General features: G+C 44.9%; 1 protein-coding gene across 3 annotated transcripts in view; it reads right to left on the bottom strand.

Annotated features, from left to right (window-relative positions):
- LOC146026074 (platelet glycoprotein IX-like) overlaps window positions 1-6,953 on the bottom strand; it is a 38,781-nt gene extending 31,828 nt beyond the window's left edge. The window contains exons 1-2 of one of the 3 annotated variants that reach the window (XM_083156440.1): window positions 6,799-6,953; window positions 2,606-2,718 (exon numbers count right to left, since the gene is read on the bottom strand). In XM_083156440.1, coding sequence (XP_083012566.1) covers window positions 2,606-2,612 — 7 coding nt within the window. In that variant the 5' untranslated portion in view covers window positions 2,613-2,718; window positions 6,799-6,953. The remainder of the gene's footprint in view (window positions 1-2,605; window positions 2,719-6,798) is intronic. The other 2 variants (XM_083156441.1, XM_083156438.1) reach the window with 2 other exon arrangements.
- Window positions 6,954-17,118: the final 10,165 nt, after the last annotated feature.

Below are 17,118 nucleotides of genomic sequence, written 5' to 3'. Positions count from 1 at the left end.
GGGGGGATCCACTAACATTCACTGGCCCACATTGCTATCATTCATTGGGTACCACATCTTTATTAATTGCATATGCACTAACATATTATTAACACAAGGTTCACAAACTTTGTGAAGTGGCTACAGCGCTTGACTTCTGAGACAAGGGAGTGTTGGTGCTGTCCATGGGGCATGCTGGAAGGGATCTGTGATGGATCCCTCAACTACTACGGCTGAGAGAAGCCCATAGGCTTCTATACAGTAACACCAGCTTTTTCTGGCGTTACTCTATATTGTGAAAACTCGACGATTGGGTTTAAGTGCATGGAGAAATTCAGTAAAAACCCAGATAACTGGGTTTTTACCACATTTTTCAATTAGCGCATCTCTCTCATAGTGAGGTAAGAAGCATTGTCGACCTCACACTAAAAATTGGGACCCCGCAGATTCCAGGAGCACCAGTGTTGAAAGTAAGGGGGTATGGCGTGGTACGGAGTACCTGTAAGAAATATGTTGCAGGCATAGGCGAATCTAGGGGGTGGTCCGGGGGTGCATCGGACCACCCATTAGACTGCCCTGTCATTTTGTTTTTTCCTTATTGCCACCATAAAGATGTCCATGGGAGGGCTGCGCACATGTGCGACTGCACGCAGCTCCTCCCATTGGTCCATTGCGGGATGGGAGCGACGGCCCGGATTCCTGTCCTCTCCCTTTATTCCTGTCCTCTCCCTTTACTTTACCTGCTCCCTCCCTGCTCCCTCCCCCTGCTCATTTTTTTTTATCACTACACGCCGGAGCAGGGAGGTGGAGAAGAACAGCAGCAGCAAGTGCCCGCTCACCGCACGCCCGCCTCCCGTACCCCCGGCCGCAGCACAGCAGTAAGTACACTGCCACCAATGTGTAAATATTTAGAATACTTAGGATGTTTTTCGGTACTCTTTACCTAGAACGGCGCCCGTCGCGGGCATCGCGGGTACATTTATGTGTACCCGCGACGCGACCGACGCGTTGACCGCGATTTCCCATTGAAACCCATGTTAAACATGGAAATCGTGTCGGTCGCGTCGCGGGTACACATAAATGTACCCGCGATGCCCACGACGCGATGCTCCCGATTTCCCATAGGAATCAATGTTAAAAGGCGCGATGGACCCGATTTTACTGTTAAATGGCTCAATGGACCCGATTTGGCCATAGGAATCAATGTTAAATGGGCCACAGAGCCCATTAACCCTTAAATGTCCCCCCCAATTTTTAACGCCACCCCACGATTCACGTGAACCCGAAGCGTGGCGAGCGCAGCGAGCCCGCGAGGGGCGGCGGTACGCGTCCTCCGACCTTTTCATGCCCTACTATCCACTAGGGCGTGGAGTGAGAATATAATAGTGTGGCGAGCGCAGCGAGCCACCGAGCCCGAAGCGTGGCGAGCGCAGCGCGCCCCGCGAGGGGACGCGGATACCTTCACAGTTATACGCGTCCCCTCGCGGGCTTCACAGGTGTCCGTGGCGACGCCGACACCTGTGAACCCCGCGAGGGGACGCGTCTACCTGTGAAGGTATCCGCGTCCCCTCGCGGGGCTCGCTGCGCTCGCCACGCTTCGGGCTCGGTGGCTCGCTGCGCTCGCCACACTATTATATTCTCACTCCACGCCCTAGTGGATAGTAGGGCATGAAAAGGTCGGAGGACGCGTACCGCCGCCCCTCGCGGGCTCGCTGCGCTCGCCACGCTTCGGGTTCACGTGGATCGTGGGGTGGCGTAAAAAATTGGGGGGGACATTTAAGGGTTAATGGGCTCTGTGGCCCATTTAACATTGATTCCTATGGCCAAATCGGGTCCATTGAGCCATTTAACAGTATAATCGCGGTCAATTAGCCTTTTTAACATTGTTCCCTATGGAAAAATCGCGGTCATCGCGGTCATCGCGGGCATCGCGGCCATCCCGATTTACCCGCGATGCCCGCGATGCCCGCGATGACCGCGATTTTTACCCCCGACGACCGCGATTTCAATCGCTGGCGCCCTTCTAGGTAAAGAGTACCTGTTTTTCTTATGTTCCTAAAACTGGGGGAGTGACTTTCCGTGTTAAGCCACGCCCCCTCCAGAGGCCAATCCAATCTATATTGGTACTTTCATCTGGGACCACCCATTACCAAATTTCTAGATTCGCCTATGGTTGCAGGTACGCAGTACCACTTACGCCCTGACCCACTGTCAATTCTATTTATATTTTAAGTCTAAATATAATGCATCCACAGCCCGCCCACCCAGCATTATGATTGGTGCTGTATGCAGCTACCGGCTACTGCTGATTTAGCCTATCAGCGGCGCCGAGAGCATGAAGAGCAGGCTCCGCAATTATAAGCACAAGCTGCCCAGCTCTCCCCCAAGCAAGAGCCAACCCACCGCCAGTCATTCCCTGTCTCCTGATGCCACACCACTATTGTCATTTAGTCTCTCCTCTAGCTTTGTGTGACCATGCCCCCTCATGACACATGACCACGCCCATTTTTGGTGGAGGCTATCAATACCACCAAGAAAGAAATTCTACTTGCACCACTGAGGAGCACATATACCTGCGGTATCCAATTTTTTTTACATGCGGCGCATAAAAAACAATGATACTCACCTGTCATGTGGTTTCTAGGGCACACAGTGGTTTTTCTTTCATATTCCTATTGGGGAGGGGCTGTTGGAAGGTTCAGAGGCTACTAGAAAATGTAGTACTTTCAGCTGCTGCTTCTGGGAGGAAACAAACTCACATGAGAGGATCACACACACAGACATTAAAAGACACTCGCACACTTACACACACTCACGCACATTTTACATTCACCACTGCTGCAGAAGACCTGGATCATAATGATGAAGGAGAAGACACGATTCCAGAAGTTGAAAAATTACGACTGACTAAGCTAATAGAAAATTCCAATTGCTTAATTAGTAATTAGGGAGGGTTCCGCAAAGGTGCCAGAGCAAGTCCCAGTAATTTATTCTAAAAATAGCGATTTGAAAAAAGAATCAAACTTTTTTTTTTTTGGGGGGGGGGGGGGGGGGGGGGGTAAAAACCCGACTGCAGGAAGAACCTCGCACCAAAGGCTATTTATACCATTTCCCACATATAATTGAATTCCACTCTAATGCCCTGTACATACGGTTCAATTTGGTCTATTTTTCTATTTGATTTTGCTGATATAAGCAAAATCAAATCAAAATCAAATGGACATCGAACGGTTTTCAGCCGCATTCGATGCTGATTGGATCCCAATACGCGGCATCAAAATATTGAATAGAAAAATAGACTTTGCAGGAAAGACTATACAGATCTGTACTATATAGTCCAAATCAAATGCATTTTGCTTGCCATTTTATTCAATTGAATCGCAAGCAAAAACGCACAATGTGAACTCCCCTTTCGAGTTTCTATGAAAAATGCAGATCTGCATGAAATAATGGTTCAACTTCAATTTAATTTTAGTGGATTCCTTTGTCTTTAACTATGACAGTCAGCAGATTAGCAGTACTATGGATTTGCCAAAGGGTAGGATGAACAACTAAACCGTATGTTCAATACGGTTTAGTTGGTGGACAGCTATTGGGAAGAAGCCTTTTGTAGTTCTTGTCGTCTTTGCTGGGATGGACCTAAAACGTCTGTAGCTTGTCCGCCAAGATCTTTCCTGCACGCTTATTGACCCTGGCTAGGTATAGTTCTTGGACAGTGGGGAGCTCCGCCCCAATGATCTTTTCTGCCATCCTCACCACTCTTTGCAACTTTCGTCTGTCATTCTCGTTTGCTCCTCCGAACCAGATTGTGATCGAGGAGCAAAGGACAGACTCTACTATGGCAGTGTAGAAGATGAGCAGCAGCTCCTGCGGGATGTTAATACGATATGTTGCTCTGTGTAACACATAAAGGGTCTATTGATTTATTGTGATTGACCTTTGATAACCATCCATAAGCTAGCTCATACTAAAAATAAAAACACAGACACCACTGCATAAATTTAAAAGGTCATTAATATTCATTAAGTGAAATGACCCTTCTGGTAAGGAATGGCTAGCAAAGCACTTGATGACCAGCTCTAACCAAATAAGTTTATATATGGTGACGACTTAAATGCCCCAACTGTATAAAATGGAGGTGACTGAAATGTCCTATCCGGCCAAAGCATAACCTGCATTTAGCAGGCAACACCACCCTTTACTGTGGTATAGTGTGACCATTTTTTATAGAAATGCCCATCATCCCCCCATACGGTCAAGACTCGCCAGCCATCCTTGAAAAGGGTAGTTGCTCCTCAATGACCACATATGCCCCTTGTGACCACATATGCCTTCCTGCCTAAAGTTTGAATCAAAATTTAAATTCTAATAAACAGCCAAATCACAAGATTGAATAAAAAATGGGAGGTTGAGTGGGGTTCCGAGCGCCTAAAAATGAAGCGCCAATATAGAAATGACCTATATAAAACCCTTGTAAGGTTACTTCCCACAAATCTCTTGATAGGCTACTGCAACTAACAAAGGGGGCTACTCTGCCTAGCAACAGATCTATTTCTTAACCAATCATGAAAAAAGGAAGACTCTTATATAGCTTTGTGTCTATGCAGCCCTCTCTTCATTGAAACTTGTATGTTTTAGAAGCTTGACTACATCTCCATTGCTTGCACACTTACCCCCAAAAAATGGTAAGATCCAGCTGCAAAGTTGTTTTGTATGCAACATTGAGTTCGTTGGATTCTTTGGGGGAATATCCTATTAGCCACAAAAACACGGATTCCACATTAAATATAGGTCTTTTTTCAGGATTGTGAAACCCGGTCTACAATTAGCTGCAAAAAGTTGTCAGAAAAAAGGTCTCCAGAGGTTTTATCACATTCTTGCTTTCACCTACCCCCCCTGAATGACCAATTAGGCACTTAGAGTTTTTTTTTATAATTTTAATTGGCCAATAGTGACATGTCCTTTTTGTTGTCAGAAAAAATAAGTGAAAATTGTGGGTACAAGGTATGGAAAAGGTATAGTGGGGTGCTTTTTGAGTGGTACAAGTGGTTTTAGGCCTAGAAGTTGAAGTTATTGGCTATTTGTGTGACTTTCTTAAACAGTACCTTAAAATTACTCAAATTTTTATCCATTTTCATAAACCCTTAATTTTATGAGGGCATTTTGCACAAAAAAACTTTATTTTTATGATTTTTTTCACATTTAAAAAAAAAAAAATGCATACAACTGTCAGTTGAGCGCATTTTAATCCCCCCAAAAATCTCTTTAATATTACATAATTCACACTTCTGTAAGTTAGTTTAGCATTTTCTAAGGTACAGACTGATTTTCCAAACATACATACACTTTTCAATGTTTCTGAATGCAAGAATTATCGCACACATTCCATTTCAGCAATAGGATAGGTCAAAATTTTTTGTTGAAAAGTCATTTTCGCTGTTTTGTTTTCATAGTCATGACAACTTTTCACTGGAAAAATGTCCGCATTTTTCGTGGCTAATAAGATAACCCTGAATCACTCACAGTGAAAGTAAAAGCAAGGAAAAACACCAATTAATAAAATGAATCTATTTTCAGTGATTGCATGCACAAATATGTTTTAAATAACCCATTGAATGCCCAGTGAATTTGTCAAAATAGGTGTAAAAATTGGCAAGCAAACACTTATCTTCATCATAGTGACTTGTAATGTTTGCCTTATATATCAAATACAATCTTTTTTCATTTTTTTACACAGCATTTTTTATTTGAATTTATATAAAACATGTGAGGGATGCTGGCATTGTTAGCAAATATTTTGAACATCTCTCACAGAAATTTTGGCTTTCAAAGGGTTAAGGGCGGGATGTATTAAAATACATCGCCGCCCTTCGCGCCCCCCCCGCCACGATGCCGCCGCATATGTACTAACATATGCGGCTGGCATCGCGATGCGGTGACGGAGGCCCCCCGCGATACCTGTACTGTGGTCTGCGGGGGGTCTCCGTCACCTCCCAGCCGGCTTCTGCAGCATCCACGCCGGGGACAGCTAAGCAAGCTGTCCCCGGCGCTTCCTCCTCCCCCTGCAGCCGGAAGGACGTCCGGCTGCGTTGCTAGGGGGAGGAAGGGCTTACCTTCCGGGGTCCAGGAGGACCTGCAAGAAGGTAAGCCCAAGGGAGGGGGGAAAGGGGGGGTCGGCGAGGCGGCGGGTTGCGGCGATGTGGCGGGCGGCGAAAAGAAGCCCATAGGCTTCTATAGGGTATCGCCACCCAAAGGTGGCGATACCCTGCCCTGCGAAACCGCTGCGAACGGGTTTTAGTACATAGGAAAATGCGGTAAAACGGGGGTTTTACCGCATTTTCCCTTTAGTACATCTCGCCCTAAGGACCCTCTGAATGTTGGAATAACAGCCAGTGCTCTTAACCAGTGATACATGTGTTTTTACAAATAAAACAAAATGAATCCTTTATTTTTGTACCTAGAAACTGCTGATCGTACATGCAGACTTTTCTCTTTACGTTACTACAGTGAGCTTGTTGTCTGAGATGACTGATAACGGAGAGCACGACTAGCATTCAGCTGTTCCGAAAATGTAAGTACAATGCCACACGCTGTAGCTGACATTCTAGCAAAGAATAATAGCATTTACATCTACAACTATGAATTATTTAAGTGCTTTAAAATATAAATCTTTTATAGGTTTAGACTGAGCTTTTTTTCAAAAACTTTCCAAACATATCCATCTGGAGGGAGATGTACTATTAGTTTATAACCTCTCAAGAGATATGGCAAATGCTCCGGCTTCCCCATGGCAGTTCTACAACCTCAAAAACTCCTTACCTCAGCAGGTGAATCCAATTCTCCCCATGGTCACACCAGATGTTTGTTGGGGAAGATCTTCATTACCGACAGAAGGACTAATGTAGGTCATTATAGAGCATGTTTCTTCATACTGAGGTCTGCTCACACACACATATACTCCCGCCCAGAGCGACTCAGCATTCTCCAATAGGTTTGAAGGTGGAGTTCAAAAACAAACAATTTTTAGCTTTATCACCAAGATAAATATATTGCTGTATTAGGGCTGTGACGTCAGACATGGAGATATTTTTTGGGCTGCAGTTTTATCATTAGTTGGCTCTCAATTTAGATATATTAATAATTGTGCTATAGTAGCATAATTAAATGCAATTATATGAGCCAGATTGGATACTAATATTATGTAGTGATAGAGACACATACTATGAGTTGGCCTGGTGGTGTAATAATGTCTTATATATGCACACTGAGATCTCTATATTTCTATTATCATGCAGAATTCAAATCTCCTTGCTGACCCTTTTCATGGCGGGATGTACCAAGCAGTGGCGGTACATCCCGCCGCCCATCGTGCCGATGTACTAACATATGCAATGAGCAATGTGAAGGGCAGCTCTCCTGATAAGAGCTGCCCTTTGCCATCCCTGCGGTTGTTTTTACTTCCTCGTTTCTAATGGGGAAGTCCAACTGCGCATGTGCGGAGAAGCTGGAGGCTGTGGGGCTTGCTGAGAGAGATCTATGTCAGATCCCTAACACAGCAGCATTGGGTTACGCCAGGAGGGGCTTTAGTGAATTCGAAAATGCGGTAAAAACCCAGAGAACTTAGGTTTTACCACATTTTTTTTGTATATCTTGCCCTCATTGTGCCAGGAATATATTTTTTTTCTGAAGGATTCTTAAAGTGATTGAGCAGCCAGTATGCCCCCCGCCCCTATAACAAACAGATATTTTTCATTTTGCAAATGTGCAAGTCACTGGTGTAAGGAACAGTGGCTGTTGTGCTAGTCTCCAGGCCAGGCAATGACCAGGGCAGCACACTTCATCAGGTACGGCCACTATTATTTTATGCTACCTCCTGGTTACATGTGGCATAGTAGTTCCCCTTCTTGGCTGGCCAGGCACTGATGCATAATGTGTAAGGGGCCGTACAGCTGTGTGGTTATAATATGCAAATGGCACTATGACTGTGGGAATAATGTATAAGGAGTACTTCTAATGTGTGGTGCAATGTGCAAGGGGTTGGAGCAAAGATACAGCCCTGGGTTACAGCATCCCCGAGACCCTTTAATGTCTGCCTCTCACAGAACCCCCCCCCCCCCCCTCCTTTCATTAATCATCTCACTGTACTCTTTACCCTCCTCTCTTAAATAAACACATTCTCTGCACAAGTAAAATTATCTTATTAGACGCCTCCTTGTCTTGTGCTCCTTTTCGACTTTCATTACTCCCAGCCTCCTTCCTAGGATGGGCCCTCTCAGTCTGTTAGGAATTGTAGTTTAAAATGGATTTCACAGTATTTAAGGGACATATTATTCTTTCATTTTATATTTGATTAGCATTGCTCCATCAGATTGATTGTCATCATTTTGTTTCCTTTAATTATGACTACCTACCCCATATATTATTGTCATAATTTAAAAGGTTGAATTTCTGCTGCATTGCTGTGTGTAGTGCACTGTAGTTGTCTGTAGTGCATTTATCTTAAATGTATAAAGATTAATGTGGAATGGAATGGAAGTCACATGAAGGACCCATATGAAATCTTAAATTAAACACACAGTAATACTAGACGAAGGGGGGATCACAAAGGATCAGAGTGGGGAGAGCGCCTCTCCTGCCTGGCGCTTTTCTGCAGACTATTGGTGTGTGATAGCACCGCTGGCTCACACCACAGCCCTGATCGGATGCAATTCATCGTGCATTCTGATAAGCACCCATGATGTGCTGCTGATGGGTTTGATCCGATAGCTAATATGTGCTGCATATATAATCTACAGAATCCGATTCGCACAGGTCCGATATGGCCAGTGTTCATCTGATATATCGTTCCAATCCATTGGAATCAGATGAAAACAGGCCAAATCGGACCTGTGTATGGGCATCTTTACAGCACTTTTCATTGCTTTAGTGATAGCTACTGCTTTGGTCCCACCTACATGAGGGCACATACAGAATTTTATTCTGCAGCCACATAGTTTCCTATCTACCCATGTCAGAGGCCACTAATATGGCACAGCAAGAAGGGTTGCAGTGATACCATTGATATAGTCAGGTATGCAACAGACTCCATGCAATGCTATATATCTTTTGCACATCAAGGAGGAGGGAGAGAAAATAAAACAGGATCTCTGTCCATGTGCCTGTACCCCTGCTGCTCTACCTGCATAGCTCAACTAATTGCCTTTATACACATTGCTAACATACCTTTACTAAGTTTCATTGTTTTCTGATACAGTATATAAGTTATAATAGCCAAAAACTAATTTATCTCCACTAGATGGTGTTGTGGTTAAACATTTGTATTTTTACTTCTTAAGATCTTAACTGCGGCACCATTTGTTGCAGATATATAAATAAATCCGCAAGCTTTTATTAACCAGATTCATGGGGATCTGAATTTTCTAAATCGATTATTCAGACCAGTTTGATTGAGTACATGGCCGGTGCCCTTATGCTAAAAGGCAGAACAACAGGGTGCACCTTAGCATCTTCCCAGTGGTTAGCAAAGAGCAACCTGCAAATGTATATTAGCATATATTAAGCTGTCACATATATTAAGCTGTCATTTATACCCCGGCCATCACCACCACCAAGGCATGCATCCAAAGTCAGCTCTACATAGAGTGAATTAAATTCCTATTTATTACATTTACTGGATGTATTCAGGAGAAAGGATGGTTCATTTAAAAAAATACATTCAGCAAGGTCAAGGTTGGATCACACTAAAGGGGTATTTATTGTCGGGTCACGGCTGTCGGGACCCTGTCCCGTTTTCGGTCTGCTTGACTGAGAAGTTGCAGGCGGGATTCAATGTCCCGCCTGCTGCTGGTTGAGAAGGGGGCAAGGCTGCATGCTGCGGCCAGGAGCTCGTCAATTCACGGCCGTTCCCGGCAGAACATGCCCGACTGATTGTGAAGTCGGGCTTGCTCTGCCTAGATCCCCTGTTCAATGCTGTCGGGGAAGACTTCAGGATTGAATATCCCCCTTAACCTTATTCTACACTAATCCTTAATCTTATGCCAAGCCCTAATATTAACCATGAGAAACCTCAACCCTGTAAAAATGGGTTCTGAAGACATGCATACAATGGTTCATCTGTATGGAAGAAATGGGAGAGAGAAACAAATAAAACAATGGCGTGTACTATTCACCTAACATGAAGATTATTATTTATGGGTGCCGGGATCCCGACAGGCATTTGCCCGACGTCGGGATCCCGACTGTCAAAACACGACAGCCATGTTCCCTACGGCCACCTGCTATTTTCCCTCATGGGGGTCCACAACCCCCGTAGAGGGAGAATAGAATAGGTGTTGAGCATAGAAAGCTACCATGCCCGCAGCGTGGCGAGCACAGCGTGCCCGCAAGGGGATTTGTTGCGCTCACCATGCTGTCTGAGTGCAGCCAGTTGGGATCCCGACGTCGGGCTAATGACTGTCGGGTCCCGACTGTCGGACCCCTATACCACACCCCAATATTTACTATGTACAGTTCACTTACCAGAGGGAAGTGCGTAGATTTCCATATAGATATTTTTAGTGAATCTCAGAATTATGGGCCCAATTCAGACCTGCTTACTGGACTGCGAGGTTTCAGACAGAACTACTGCCCATGTGCGCGGCTGCGAATGTGTGCGCAGCTGTGCACGTGAGGGGAAATCATTAGGAATTACTCACCATCTAATGATTTTCTCCCTGCTCACAAGTCTAGACCGTGGGGTGAAGGAGGCCGCTGATGACAAACCTAATGACACAGCGGACAGGTCAGAATAAGGCCCTAAATGTCAGGAGTTTCTGGTAAAAAAAACCCAGAAAAGCCAAATTGTGGTGCTTTAAAGGTTATTCACCAAATTGTAGTAGCTCAGATCAATGTACAGTATAAGCTCCTCAAATGTGCAAGGAAGGGGTTAATCTTAACACAGGGGCCCATGTATATTGCACACATTGCACCCATCACAAATACGCAACTGGATGTTATGATTTCCATGTTCAAACTGTTGTGTTCACAATGAAGGGAATTTTTTTTTTATATTTTGAAATATACTGTATAAAGAATAATTGACAGATTTATCACAATCTGCATTGGATGAGGATATGATGCTATAACATTGCCCCAATCCGCAATGCAATAATTGAATATGTTGCAGGGATGTATAAATGATTGAATGCAGGGACAGTTGCGAGAATGCTTTCCCAATGTGAGTCCTTACTGCACAAATACAGATGGAGCAAAGCTCATTCAGCCGGGTCTGGCTATAGAATCACCAACCGCCAGCCCCGCTATCCCCCGGCAGGAATTCCTACCGATGAGCAACGGGGATGCGAGTGCATGTGAGACTATTGCACGTCCCCAACAGATGGAGCTCCTCTCCGCCAGCTTATAACGATCCATCTGTATCACTGGATGTGTCTGCATCCAGTGGCTGCATCCAGTGATACAGATGGATCGTTATAAGCTGGCGCCACTGTGCTCCTACTGGCTTCTGTTCCCCACTGCTCTCAACTTGGAGTAGCGCTGAGAGGGGAGGAAGAGGAGGAGTAATTACCCATGCCCAGGCTGCTGGAGGGGCCTGACTGTGCCTGGGTCTGCTACCCTCTCTCCTCCAGACTATACAGATAGAGCACCTCTCATTTAGCACAGGAATTCACCAGATATCATACGCTGGTGTAGAGGGACTCCACCTGGCAGGGACGCGCATGTGTGTCCCTGTCGCTCCGCAGTGGGCAGAGGAATCCCTGCCTGTCTCCACTTCAGGGAGTTGAACAGGGTTTGGGGGAGTGGGGAGGTGGCGAGGACCGGCGGCGGAGAGCTCTGTCGGAACGGGGTGCGCGAGTGTCTCATGCATGCTCGCCCCCTTCCGGCGGACAGCACGCGGCTGGCGGTTGGCGTTTCTATCGCCAGCCCCCGGCTGAATGAGCTGTGCTCCATCTGTACCTGTCACTGGCACCATATTCCCAGTGACATCATCACCGCACGTTGAAAGCAAAGACTGCTCTCTAGTGTCCAGCGTCATCTTCCCAAATATCACCGATCAAGTAAGGTTGTGTCTACACATTGCCTTTTGAAAGGACGTAATTGAACAGGATCCTGTTCAGAGGGATGAAGCTTCTTGCGTCTACACACATATTGTTAAGCAGGATGCAGCAGGCTTTTGTATGTAAGTCTTGAATAAGCATCCTTCTAAACAGATCCTGCTAAGAGGCAATGCGTAGATGCAACCATAAGCTTAGATGTGCAGTCTCCTTAGGTAGGTAGGAAGCAGCTTTGGGAGGGATCTGATTGGGGCAGGGCAGCTTAGGATTCGGGAAAGAGGGAAACGGTAAATACTCTGTCTCTGGATGGCATTATTATCACAGGGCGGCCACCAGTATTCTTAACTTTGTTTTTGTTTGTTTTTTAAATTCAGCCAGATCACATTTCTCATTACAAGTATGGGAAATACCATTTGAGTTACACAAGTTGATTGACAGGTAGCTGGCGTTTGAGGCTGGCCCTGATCAGACTGATTCTATCGCAGCCACCAAGTAAGTCCTGGGCTACGCAAAGACTGCACACAGTGGAAAAATCATTAGATGGTGAGCGGCTACGCAAAGCAAATAAGCTTGCACTGGGCAGCATATACCTGATCTCAAGGCTCCAAATATTAGCAGCCCAACGGTCTGGTCTGAATTAAGCCCTGAGTCTGGCCCGTGGTGCTATCTGTATTGTGTTTTATAGATGTATACAGACCAGTATATTACTAAACAGAACCTTAGACTTCTACTGCTCTGTACTGTCTTGGTGTTATTTATCACCTAGGCCTATAGCTGGAAAGGCGTGCTGCTGCTGCATTCATTCTAGAGATTTGTCACCATTAATATCAGTGCTTTCCCAAAGCAACTTATTCCTTAATAGTTCTGTGACTGCTATAGGAATGGTAATAAATGCTCAGCATACTCAGGTTTAATGGTTTATTGATTGAGTGATTCATTATTATATCCCTAGTGTTCAGAGCTGCCTGATGCCTGCAGTAAATATATCATAGCACAAATCATATGCATATCAATGATGGTATATTAAGTAAAAGCAAGGAGGTTGAGGTGGGCCCGTGATAGGGTTTGTCCTTTAGACATGGAGGGTGTGGGTTTAGTTCTCTCTTTTGTTGCTGTCCGTCAGGATCCAGAGTAGTAAAAGTACAATTATAACATTAACACAACTCCCAAACCTATCCACCTGTTTCGGAAGCTGATGTGTATCCGATTTCTATAAAGTACCCAAGACCCTTCGTCCTCTTGTTCGGTGAAACCCCCGTGTGAAATGTATTTCTTATGTTGGATATAATGGATAGCTAAGGCCCCATTCTACCTACCAGACTATTAATTACAAATGTTTGGTGTAACCCCTGCCCCCTTTCCCTAACTTTCCCCCCACAGCCCCCCAATGCTTGAATATTTTTATTCTCATCTGTTTGCTTTATAATTTACCTGTTGTCATTAACATGATTATGATGTATTGCAATTTTCAATAAAACTTTAAATTGGAAAAAAAGTACAATTATATTGCTTTTCCCGCAGGACACTGCAGTCTGCAGTTAAGGTGTGCTAGTGCTGCCTGTGGGTAGCGCCAGGATTGACACACAACGTCTCTCTCCAGGAATGCTGGGGAATTTCCACTCTGCCACCGTACAAAGTCTTACTTTACTGTCTCCGTCCATCACTCTCTGTAGTTCTCAGGAATGGTCACAGCCATTTTGGCAGAAGTCAGCTGATGGATCTCGGCCACTCCAATTTCTATAATGAATCAGCTGATCACAGTGACCAATAATAGTATGCTGTCACCTGTCCGGTGGATGGCGGGGGCTGGCGGCTGGTGATTCTATTGCCAGCTGCCAGCTGAATGAGAGGCGCTACATCCGTACAGTATAATAGACCTGACTGGCCTCCTCCAAATCGCCAGTACAATGTCGCTATCATAGTGTAAGCAGCTTTGAGCTGAGCTCCTTGGTATTGTATAGTCAACTTGGATTACTCATTCTTCTGAGTATCACAATGCTGTCCTGTTTATCATTCCACTGCAAGCATCCTTTGTCCATTTTAGGATATTTAGGCTTCAGTTTTCCAGCCTTATGGACCTTAATCCACATCAATGCATAAGTACTGCTGTGACAAGTTTTGATCACATGATCACATGTGATTCATGGGACTTCCTGAATCACCTGACTATATTAGCCAATCACCAAGCACCATGGGGTATAAGTAGACCTGATTTTCAGAATCAGCCAGTGCCATAAGTCACACAGCTCAATGTGTGAGCTTTAAGCTACTATACTCTTGCATTCCAGTTAATACCTAATACTGGGGTCTATTGTGTTATCTATTTGTTCCAGTAATACCATCTGCATTTCCTGGGATCATCCAGTGTCATCATTCTGGATACAGCCTGGTCAGCACTACAAGACCATTTAAAGTACGCTTGGGTGAACACCTCAGGAACATCAGAAGGGGAATGACCACCCATGCGTTATCAGAACATTTCAGAACACATCATCAGAGTGACCCGAAGGGGATTGTTAATTTCTGTGGCCTCAGACAAATCAAAGAAAATTGGAGGCACAAAGGGCTACCTAAACAACTGGCCAAGGCTGAAATGCAGCTTATTTATGATCTGGGTACATTGATCCCTGGAGGGTTAAACTCAGATTTTGACATTAAATGGTTTTTGTAATGCACTAAGCACTTTAGGACACTACACGATTATGCACTTTGTGGTGGTGGATATGGTCTGTATTTTATGATTTATGTGATATTTATTCATTGTACCTTTCTGCCTCTATAAGGGATCATGGAGATATAAGAATCGGCTTATGGCAATAGCGAATGTCTGCAGGGGCAGATCCAGGATAAAATGACAGGGGGGGCACCATGATAAAAGAGGGTTTAGGTGGGGGAGGGCCAGTGTTAGTGGTGCCAGTGTACATGCTAAGAGAGCGGCAGAGAGAGGGTGGGAATGGGATTAAAAATAGGCTCTGGCATTTAAAGTACGCAGGCCCACCATGTCGACAAAAGTGAAGGATGTAGTTGTGTGCGCGCCGAAGGCGCGCTCTGGAAAAGGGGGTTTGGCCACTCAACAGGGAGCATGTCCTTGAGTGTAGTGTACAACACCATATACAACTTCTACACATTATGCAACAAAATACTAGACCCCATTATACTTGCCCCTTACAAATGATGCCAAATGGAATGAGCCAAAATTCACATAATGCCACACGGATTGTGTCAAAATTCACATAATGCCACACGGATTGAGCCAAAATTTACATAATAACACACTGATTGAGCCAAAATTCACATAATGCCAAATGGATTGAGCCAAAATTCACATAATGCCACATGGATTGTGTCAAAATTCACATAATGCCACATGGATTGTGTCAAAATTCACATAATGCCACACGGATTGAGCCAAAATTCACATAATGCCACATGGATTGTGTCAAAATTCACATAATGCCACATGGATTGTGTCAAAATTCACATAATGCCACATGGATTGAGCCAAAATTCACATAATGCCAAATGGATTGAGCCAAAATTCGCATAATGCCTCACGGATTGAGCCAAATTCATTAGATGCCATATGGATTGAGCCAAAATTCACATAATGCCACACGGATTGAGCCAAATTCATAAAATGCCATATGGATTGAGCCAAAATTCACATAATGCCACACGGATTGAGCCAAATTCATAAAATCCCATATGGATTGAGCCAAAATTCACATAATGCCACATGGATTGAGCCAAAATTCACATAATGCCACACAGATTGAGCCAAAAGTCACATAATGCCACACGGATTGAGACAAAATTCACATAATGCCACACGGATTGAGACAAAATTCACATAATGCCACACGGATTGAGACAGAATTCACATAATGCCACACAGATTAAGACAAAATTCACAATACGCTTCATAAACAGGGACATTGTCCACCAAAGGCACGCATTAAACATTTACACCATAATGTCCATTACACGTTAAGTTACACGCTATTATGTCCATTATGTATTATGCCAAACACCATAATGCCTATTAAAAAATATGCTACATAAGTGCTGCTTATCTACATGCTCATTGCCAAGGGTTCCATGCTCATTGCCAGAGGTTCCATGCTCGTTGCCATGTGGGATTACATGCTCATTGCCAATGGGGAATACATGCTCGTGGTAAATGGGGGACAGCCGCCGCCAGGCAGAAGTGATAGTCACTGACAGTGGCAGAGCCTGGCTGTATTCTGAGCACTGCAGGTCCCAGCTATTTGAAATAATACCCATTTCACACCAGAAAATGCATTCCCAGGTTGGCCCCTTTTACACCAGCCTAGTCCCTGCATTTTCTGGTGTGAGGGGGAGAGAAAACCACCCCTCCCCCCCTTTAACCAGTTATCTCATTTAACCGGCTATATCTTCGGAACTAACTGACCCATTTACATGAGACAAGTATCATATTGAAGAACATTTGAGTGGGCTTTGAATGATTTTGGTCCAGTAAAACTGGAACGTTTGGTTCCAGAGTAATCTACCCTCAAAAACATGAACAGCCATGAAATTACATTTCAAAAATAAAAAAATCGATTTACACGCTATATCTCTGGAACCGATTGACCGATATGGACCATCCTGGTATCATATTGAAGGCCCAGCGATTTGGAATTGAATAACATCAATCACAAGCTCCTGTGATGCCAGGGGGGGACCTGGCAGCTGTCAGAACCGGTGGGGGTCGGAATTGACGGGTCCCATATTATCCTATTGGGAAAAAATGTTACAGCTTTGCCAGGCGATATCTCCAGTTCCCGGGGGGCTAGAGACATGGGGCTGGGCTCGTTGGAAAGCTCTCGTCCTCATCTACAAAATGCACGACAGGGGGGGCACGTGCCCAGGTGCCCCTCCCCTGTATCTGCCACTGAATGTCTGTGATGTGCGTCACCTTGGCAACAGAAACACGCCATGATCCGGGGAGTAAAGACCATAGCAGCGCGTCTAACATTACTATGGAAACCCGAAAGTGACGCGCCGCAATACATGCATTCCGGAAGCTAGGTATCGGGACCTGACGTCCTGCTGCGTCAGGACGCCA

The sequence above is a fragment of the Crinia signifera genome, chromosome 8, assembly GCF_055691185.1.
Source record: "Crinia signifera chromosome 8, ASM5569118v1, whole genome shotgun sequence".
Lineage (NCBI taxonomy): Eukaryota > Metazoa > Chordata > Amphibia > Anura > Myobatrachidae > Crinia > Crinia signifera.
Note: the sequence above shows the minus strand (reverse complement) of the source record. Positions and strands in the feature narration are given on the sequence as shown.